A 9,849-nucleotide genomic window follows, 5' to 3' on the forward strand; every position below is an offset into this window, starting at 1 on the left:
AGCCTATTTCCATCTCTAAATTTCTTCCTTAATTATCAACTTTTTACCGATGGTTTAAAAAACCAAGACAAAATTTGAAAACTAAAAAATAACTTTTAAAAAGTTGTTTTTATTTTTAAAATTTGGCTTAAAATTCAATCATTGTACTTGATAAAGATGCAAATTCATAAGTGGGAAGAAAATATGATTAATTTTCAAAAAAAAAAAAAAAGGAAAAATTACCAAACAAGACATAAAATACCATTTTAGTATATTGAATTTAATTCTATTTTAATAGATGTACTTTTAAATGTTCAAATTTAGTGTACTAATCAAGTTTAAATTTAAAGATAATTACAAAAGTTCACCTCTAAAATATGTAGTTACAATTATACCCCAAATTTTCAATCGTAAAAAACCGAGTCTTTAAACTTATACAAGTAGTAAATTTAGAATCTAACACTTATATAATTGTATAAATTATAACAAATGTACATTTGATGATCAAAATTATACAACTATTATAAATTTGAGGGTCTAATTTTAACACTTTTATAACTTTAAGAGCTCAATTTATACCATTAAAAATTTGATGTAACTGCAATTACCATCATACTTCATGGAAGACTTTTGTAATTTTCTTAATCATTCCAAGATAATTTTATAAAAATTATTTAAATAATAATAATAATTTCCATGCAATGAAATGCATTATGCAAATGTCTCCATTTTTTTTTTTTACCGAGAAAAGACTAATAGAAATTTATTTCTCTTTTTAGAAAGATCATCAATAAACTAACATGGACCATATTAGAGATTTATTATAGGTACGTGAACTAAATTTGGAGATTTAAAAGTATATATATTAAAATAAAATGAAAGTCAATTCAAAGTATAAGGATTAAAATGATATTTTAACAAATAATAATAATAATATTGACAATTTTTTTTTAAATGTTAAAACTTAATCATAACATTTCCAAAATTACATGACTAAATCATTACAAAACGGATTACATCTATATTGGCCCAAGACATCAACACATTGCCAGAGTAAAAAAAGAAAAAAATAAATAAAAGGGACCAGAAAATTAGAAATGTGTTTACCTTTATATTGATATGACCTCTTCACTTGGTAAGGTGTTGGTGAACTCAAAATGAATTGGATATTGCGGAACAAGACATTGAAATGAACAATGAACAATATCTTTTGCCTTCTTGCGGCAGCCATTGTTAGAAAGACAGTTCCTGAATGCAACATCATTCACACTTGAGTGCACGAGTAATCTCCCATGAAAGTGGATCCTTAACAAAATAGACATTATTTCCACATTTGCTGCTCTGTCTCCTGCAATTCACTATTGCAACCACAAAATTTTCATTCTCGAGTGACGATGGGTACATTACTTGTTCTTCCTGCAAAATTAGGACCAACTCTTAAGACACTTGTGTTTGAAGAACCTGACTAAACATGAGACTTCAGATCAAATAATGATTCTCACAATCAGATTATCATATCATGATATATCACAACTTTGTAAACCAAAGAAGATAATGTAGAAGTGATTTTCCATTTAGCAATATTGTAAATCAGTCCAGCCGCGCAGCACAGAAATAATAATAATAATAATAATAAATAATATATATATTTACAAAAAAAAGTTTGGCACGTGCCAAATTGTGATTGGACCATTAAGCTGGATTGCAAAAGAAAAAAAAGGTGTAACCCAACTAGCAACTTATTCTTTATTATTAAACAAAAACTATTTTCACCTGAACTAGTTGTTCTGAAGTATAAGATCTTTTATAAAAAGCATAATTTTAAGTTCAGTCTCTACCTCAGGTAGTTCACAGAATTCATCAGGAGATATTTGCAACAACTCTGCAGCAGTTTGACCTGTACACCAAGCAAAGATTTTTGCACTTTCGTCTGCAAGGGTGATTTTCAGGTCGAATGTACGCACGAACTCAGACTTGCATTCACAACGACAGAAGCTGCACTCAATTCTGGCAGGTGTCTCCTCGACAAAATGACCACAAATTGCATGCAAAAATTTCGTACTAACATGACAATGTGAAACTTGGTCAAGCCGAACTCGACAGACCTGGTAAGGAGATTTTGGGGAAATATAATAAAGATCACAGCTGATAGAGGAGATATAACAAGACTATTGGAAGAGTAGGAAAGGTAAAATCATGCTCTTGTAGGCCCATCCACTTTTCCGATATTTTGATCGGAATGCTTAAAATTCTCAGGAAATAACAAACAAATTTTTTATGTAAATAATAATGTGGCGACCGTAACTCCAATGTTACATTACCCGATTACAGCAAAATTTCCTTTCTCATTTTCCAAGGGGTATGGTTAATAAACAGAATTATCAGGGAATTAATTAAGGGTCAAGTTAAATAACTGTTGTATTCTTTTTTTAAAAAAACAAACACTCGAAATGAGAGTGGAAAGAATACATAAATTCTTCGAAGGTCGAAAAGTTGTGTTTTGAAAGCGCAGCCATGACGTCATAGAAAAATGAAAATATTGTAGGAAGAACATTCCTGATTCTCAATGTTCTTTTAGGGATCCAGTTTAGGAAGCAGAGCTGTGAGACTAGGTGAGAACGAAAATCAAACTTTTCCCTGAACTCCCAATTAAGGTTGCAAAAAGAGAAACTTCATTGGTCATTCGGCTCTCTCCCCTAAAGTTTGTTGTTGATATATCATGTTATAAGGATGAGGGTCCCTAATTCGCTGAGTAACAAATGGTTAGAGTTTGGCTTCACTTGTTCTCCAAAGGGTATTGATGAACGGGTCCCATAAATCCTTTCAGTAGGGTAGCTAAGGTTTCGTGAAGATGTGCGACTAGAGCTCTCTCGTGGTCCTGGTGAATGGAAAAAATCCGAAACCTTTGACGTTAAGATATATATATATATATTATTTACGGCCTCAAACTGAAGATCTTCTGCAATCAGTCTTTTTGTCGATAAACCTCAATATTGGGGCTGTTTTTTTTCCTTTTTGTAGGCCCCGTCGGTCCTCTCCTCTCCATCTTTCCTCAGCCTCAAGGTTACTTTTCCCTTTGAATTTTGGAAAGTTCCTTATGCCACATAACATGCTACAGACAGAAAGAAAGAAGAAAAAAGAAAATACTTTACCTTCGTACCAAGAGTGTTGCAGGTAAGATCAGAAAGTCGTGAAAGTTTATGAAGACAAGATGACGTTAACAATGCTGGCAAGCAGCTAAGGTTGACAAAAGAAGCTCCAACATGATTCTCAATCCATAAAGCCTCTAAGCTTCACAAGCAAAAAGCTCAAATCAAATTAGAAATGCCATCAAGAAACCGCCAACATATATAAAAGAAGAAAACCCGCAAATTGAAGACAAGTTATACTGTATGTCTGGAAGCATTTCAAATTGTCCAAGACTTCCTTTATTTACAAATTACAAGATAACTGAGTAAATAGTTTGAATTAGCTCACCGATTCTTGTTCTTGGTGCATCTCAGGCCACTTATAAATACTGTATGTCCAATGCTTACCCTTCCTAATGACCTTTACAAGAGGGTGGCGTGGTACAAAAGAAGAGAAAAAGGAAAGTGAAACTTAGAAAATGACTGGAAGTATACATGATAAGTTTTTGTTATTTCGAGCGCTATGTAAAAGTGAGACTCATAAAACTCACAAATTAAAAGTTAGGAAAAGAAAATGACGATACCAAGATCTCACAAAGTGTAACTTGGCCAAAACTTCTCCCGTGTTATCTTCGATTCTCATAGAGAAAACAGCTTCTGTGGTATTTCTTTCATGAGCTATATCTAAAACGATACCATATAAACTAATGCCAGTCATCTTGTCTTGGAGGTCGATCACAAAAGACTGTAAACTTAACAAATAGCATGGAAAAGTTAAGATTTATCTCCATAAAGATTAACGAGACAAACTCCAAGGTGAAAGGTTCAAGTAATTGCAGTTAATTTTTTTTTTTTGCAAACAAAGAAAAAACAAAAGCTTGGATGATAGGGGATTTGAACGTCAATGTTGGAACAGTGCAACCTCTTGTATATAATATGACTTCGAATTTCAACATTAGATGCGTAAGGCACAAATTGGCTTTTACTTTATGCATCTTGTAAAACCTGAAATTATGAATTTCATACAACAAAAGAATTACCAAAAAAAAAAAAAAAAAAAAAAAAAAAAAAAAAAACTGTCGGAGGCTAAATATGTAGGCCATTCTGAATTCAGATTGAACGACAGTCAGGTTTAGTTCATACACAAGGTGTTTGGAACTGTATATAAAGTAATGGGGTTGGAGCAGACATTGTAAATGTCAAGGGTTTATTGTACTACTAAAAGTTATCAAGAAAAAGAAAAAGTATACAAATGCAATCAAAACATTAATTTTATGTTAATCTAAAAGTTAAACTCACCCGAAAAGGATAATTGCTAAAATCAATAGCACCATGTAAATCACAAGGCAAGGAAACTTGAGAAACTTGGGGACCCTGAGTAGGATACGACGTACTAAGTGTCCTTAAAGCTTGGTTTATATTCTGGGTTACAACACATACCTGTGGTAGCAGAACATTCACATATTAACGGGATCCAAGAAACATAAAAGTTTTTAAATTTTGTGTGTGTATGTGTGTGGTGTGGGGATGGTGGGGCTCTACAACTCACTTGCTCCTCATGCTGAATGCAAGGCACCAAATATAACTGTGTTGCACTACCATATTCAAGACAAAGTTCATCACTTGTTCCAACGCCATTCTCGTTTGCAGTTGCAATATATGGTCTATCAAGCGCAAGCACGCTACCAACACTGTTCAAATGAGAACTGTTGTGTTGATATAATCATATAAGAATATTCTTGTAATAAATAACATCAAACTAAACGACTCACCTTAAAAGATTGGCCAGTAACACCTGTTCACCCCATAAGAGAAACTTAAGCTTGAAACCATAGTTATCAACAAGAACGACTTGCATCATCCGTAAGCCATTGATCTTCTCATAGATTTCCAGTGGACCAATAGACTCAATCCTGCAAATATTGAAGATACGGCAGCCATTATTTAGTTTATTATTGGACATCCAAAATCCATTTTTAGTGAAAACTGCTTTATGTAATCTATTCAGCTTCTAAAGTTTAAGCATTGACCATTTTAGGGAGGATAAAAAACAAAAGAAGACCCAATATCATAAATGCAGCTCACTGCAGGATAAGAAACCAGTTTAAACAGAAATTAGGCAAAACTGAAGAATAGGCAAACCAAATAGCGTTATATCTTGCCTTGCATACAATGAATATGTAGTCCCTTTGTTGACGGAATCAAGAGACACAGAAGAAAAGGAATCAGAACAAAATTGAGCTCCTAGAAGCATTACATCATCGTCCTCTTCCTACAATAAACAGAAGGTACTAATTGCATTATCAACAAGAGGAATGTAATATTGATTCTGGTAGTCAGAAAAATCATTTTTAACAACCTCATCTAACAATATGATAAGGTATTCAGTTGGTAGAAGTCGTGGATGACCAGAGCCGCCACTGGCAGCACGAAGATAGCATCCAGTTACAAATATTTGCCTCCCTTTCTTCAGAATCCCATCTACTAAGTCATAGAATCTGCCATCCAAAGATTTCTGTTTTACTTGTTCTTCCATGAAACATAAAGATGGAAAGTTTGTGCAGTTTGTAGAGTCAAAATACAACCTCAAATCAAGATGAAAATACAGAGATGGAAGTCTATCTTTAGGGATAAAACTGAAATAATGTGCTTCGAATATACATCTAAGTATTTTATAATCACTGCTTAATGTCAATATGCAATACAAAAACCCATCATTCATGTCCAGCAACTGTGTTCATCAGCTCGTGACCTTACGTGAACAAGATCTGTTTATAGCTTGTACACACTGTATCCTTCAGTTCTAGAAAAACCCAGCATTCAAATTCTAGGCCTCTTCTTTCTTTCTTTCTTTCTTTTTTTTTTTTTTTTTTTTTTTTTTTTTTTTGTATAAAAAAAACTGCAGGCATTCACTGGCTTACATTGAGAGATAATAGGCAATGGAAAGAATAAATTACTGCAATGGGGCTTTGGAGAATACCGAGTTAGGAAGAAAGAAATTTTTTTTAGATAGACTTCTAAAAAACCTTTTATCACATAATTGGGAATTCCTGGATAAGGTTATTGATAAAATAAAAAAATAATAATAATAAGGTCTTGGCTTTAGATGAACTTAGATTGGAAATTTTCTTCGATCAACCAATTTTCCTACCTTGATTAATGGCAGTCTAAGGAGAGAACTTTTGTAATCAGGAGCATTTAATAGGACACCGGCACCCCTCTTTCTCATTTCTTATTAATCTTTGGGGTAGATGTTCTCCGTCAACTAATGACTAGAGGGATGGAAAGGACCTCATTGAAGGTTTCAAGATCATAAATGACTTTATCCATCTTTCTCGTGTACAGTTTGTTCATGGAACTATTTTCTTTTACTCAGTGTAGGACATCTTGTATCCTTCTTGTTTGAGTTCTTATACTCTCGCTTCCCTGGACAGGCGGTGGAAACTACCAAGCTGGAGTACGGTAGGGGCAGAGGGAATTTCCGGTGGAGCGGTAAAATGCGTAGAGATCGGAAAGAACACCAACGGCGAAAGCACTCTGCTGGGCATTTTACCGGTCTTTGGTCTGAGCTGGCCTTAGTTTATAAATTGGCAGCTGATTGTATTCTTTGAGGCATTGTTTATATTGACAGAATTAATAAAGTTCTCTCCTTCCACTTAGTTTACATCATCCACTCTTGCCCTTGGACTGAATTGGTGTCAGGTACAAGTGCAATGCAAAAGATGTTCAGCATTAACCATGGCACCCTTTTGCTTTCAAAGTGTGGGTTGTATGTGGCAGACATTTGATACTTCTATTATTCAGAGGTCGGGCATACAAGGGATGATGGATGAAGTCCCGTTGAATTCATCGTTAAGGATGACAAGCTAGTGCTTTCATCATTCTACCGTGCATTCTGTATAAAAGGAATCAATAGCTTTCATGGGGTTAGATAGGTTGTAGGAGGAGGCATGGGGTTTTGTGCATGTTAACGCTTCTTTTTTGGGTTCGTACTACAAAACTTCTTTGCAATTATATTTTATTATTTATCAACAGCAACTTTGGGTTTCATGGGGTTAGATAGGTTGTGGGAGGAGGCATGGGGTTTTGTGCATGTTAACGCTTCTTTTTTGCGTTCGTACTACAAAACTTCTTTGCAATTATATTTTATTATTAATCAACAGCAACTGGGGGGGTTGTTAATCTTTTTATGTGTTCCCCGCATAGCCATTCAGAATGCATTCATTCCAAATGGTTTTATTGGATGAACCATAGATCACAAAGGTACAGTAAATGGTTTACCTACGATGGAGATAAAGATCAATTGTATTAGAGCTCCAAAAGTCTCCCAAAGTAAGCATGTGTATATTTGTACCTTGAGAAAAAAACATGACAATAAAAGATTCAGATCCTTGTCTGTGACTCTGTATTGACATCTAAACAGTTGATCTTGGGAAACAACATCCTGAACTTAAGTAGTTAAAAAAATCAAACAAAATCCAAAAATAATAGAAGGTATCAGTTCTCGAGAAAAAAGATGTACATCTTATTCAGCATTTACCAAGTACTGTTGAATTTGAAACTATGTGATTCAGTTTCTTCAACCCCTTAAGCTACAAATTTACAAGCTTCATAAATCATGTATAACTAACTTGGAAGTGCAACATCAAGAACATTGCTCAACTTATTATCAGCTTAAAATGGGAGATAGAAGTACCTGGAAGAATAAACTCATCAAGAATTACAGCTTCCAAAACGCTACTTAAAGATAGGAAATTCTTCTCATGTATGGAGTCAATAGTAACTGTTTTTGGGAGCTTCTTTCTCCTATTCTTCTTCTTCAACTGGTTAATACACTCAGGTATTTTCTTGGGAGCACCAACTCTGTGTTGCTCATACCAAGCCTTCAAAATAAAATCACTTGTCAAATAACTGTCTTGAAGAACTAAACTTTGAAATTTTAACTTAGACTATCTTAGTTAGTAACTAGAAGTGGACCAGTCATAGTCTAGATAAAACATTTAGATACTGCCCCTTTTCAGCTTACTGGAGTTGCACCATATCCGTCAAGTACCATGCTATCTTGCCATCTAAATCAGGCACAATCTTTTGATCCCTTAACATAAGAGTTAGGTGTAGTTGTTCTAGATATAGATAGCTTTGTCTGGTTTTACCAACCATTCAGCTTATTAACTCTGTCCAAGATGATGTATCATGCACCGCATTTTACATAAAGTAAATCACTTTCATCCCATAATATCTCTCGTCACCACCACGTTCACGGCTAATCCCAACTCCTACCACTAGGAAACCTGGCGAATCAGGTTACGTCGGTGTAAACAATTTTATTTTTTTGGATAGGAATCGGTGTAATTTTATGCTTTCCTAAGCTAACAAGTTACAAACTAGAGGAGAATGGACTGGAGAGATAAAGCAGTCCAGAATGTATTTTCGTCCTGGAGAAGAAATGAATCCCTTCGTCACCTGTGGATTTCTTATTCCCAATCCAGACTAAGGCAACCAATCATTTCTCAAATGGATAATTTCATAATTGACAGTTGACAGTTGAAATAGCCACTCAGCTGAGGAGATAATGACCCCAAAGGAAAACTGGGAGGATACTAATACATCAAAAACCAAACCAATATGTGGGGTCAAGGTGCAATCTATATCACTCGAGGTTGGCCCGCATTACCTAATGCTTAAAAAACCATACCCTAGAAGCAGCCTAGAAGCAAGATATGACTATGAGTTCTGGGTATCCATCCCTCAATTAGAATAAAATATGGGCCCATGTACTACCCTCCCCTCACTACGATCACTTGGTAATAAGTGGGTGTCTATAATAAGAATGGCCTCATATGGCGTACTGCTACCGATTCAAACTTGTAACCAAAAGATTCCATCACTCTTATATTCAATTACGGTGGAACGGAATCTTTAGTCTAAATGCGAAACATCAACAATTCAGGCAGCCCTCACTGTTGCACTTACCTTTGATTGGAAATCGGGAAAGTAACATAATTTTACCATTCGGTTGCTCAAAATTGGCCTAAAATCGAATAAAGACACGTTAGAGGAGTTCGAATTTGCGGTACCTGCGAGAGCTCAGATAGCAAAATCGCAGGGGTAACAGAACTGGAGTAGGCGATACAAGTTCTGAGGACCCGAGAAGCGATCCAACTCCAACCCGGGGTGTTGGTCTCTGTTCCATTAACATGAGGATCGAAGTACTCTTCGTCTTCGAATGCTAGCACAGACCTCGCATAGTCGACGAATTTAAGAAACGGATCGTCATCACCTTCGTCTTGAAGCCTTGGGCGGTCATCTAACTCCATGGCTGAGTTTCGGCCGGAGTCGTCCTAGTTGGAATGTTGGCCCTGAGAAGACAATCTGGAGAATCACCGAGTTCAGTTGAAGTTGGCCGGATTAAGCCATTTCTGCGCCCTAAATTTGAGGTTGGTTTTCAGCGGGAAGAAGATTGCCAAATTGCCGCGGATTTCTAAGGCATATAATTTTAAATTCTTTAAAAATAAATTGCACAAATTTACTAATATAATCAAATAATAATTTTTTTTTTAAAAAAAATGAACCATTGACATTATGAGATGATGATTAACATTTGGGCCATTTTTATCCAAGTTTAAAAGTAATGGACTGAAAAGAAAAATAGTAAATTTTAAATTTTTATTTGGAAAAATGGTTTAAAAAATTTCAAAATTGTAAAAATAGCCACAAATTCATATAATAAAAATTACTAATT

General features: G+C 34.9%; 1 protein-coding gene across 1 annotated transcript; it reads right to left on the reverse strand.

The window, feature by feature from the left end:
* Window positions 1–874: 874 nt before the first annotated feature.
* Window positions 875–9,620, reverse strand: LOC120072117 (Nucleic acid-binding proteins superfamily). Its single transcript, XM_039024532.2, has 13 exons — window positions 9,185–9,620; window positions 7,804–7,990; window positions 7,389–7,461; window positions 5,467–5,605; window positions 5,270–5,379; window positions 4,880–5,020; window positions 4,657–4,798; window positions 4,407–4,547; window positions 3,692–3,852; window positions 3,457–3,528; window positions 3,132–3,270; window positions 1,818–2,084; window positions 875–1,395 (listed from the first exon to the last, which is right to left on the reverse strand). Exons 1-13 carry the CDS (start codon window positions 9,422–9,424, stop codon window positions 1,240–1,242), a joined length of 1,968 nt encoding a protein of 655 aa, XP_038880460.1. The 5' UTR covers window positions 9,425–9,620; the 3' UTR covers window positions 875–1,239.
* Window positions 9,621–9,849: the final 229 nt, after the last annotated feature.

This window comes from Benincasa hispida, chromosome 1 (assembly GCF_027475165.1).
Source record: "Benincasa hispida cultivar pf3 chromosome 1, pf3_genome.v1.1, whole genome shotgun sequence".
In the NCBI taxonomy this organism is placed as follows: Eukaryota; Viridiplantae; Streptophyta; class Magnoliopsida; order Cucurbitales; family Cucurbitaceae; genus Benincasa; species Benincasa hispida.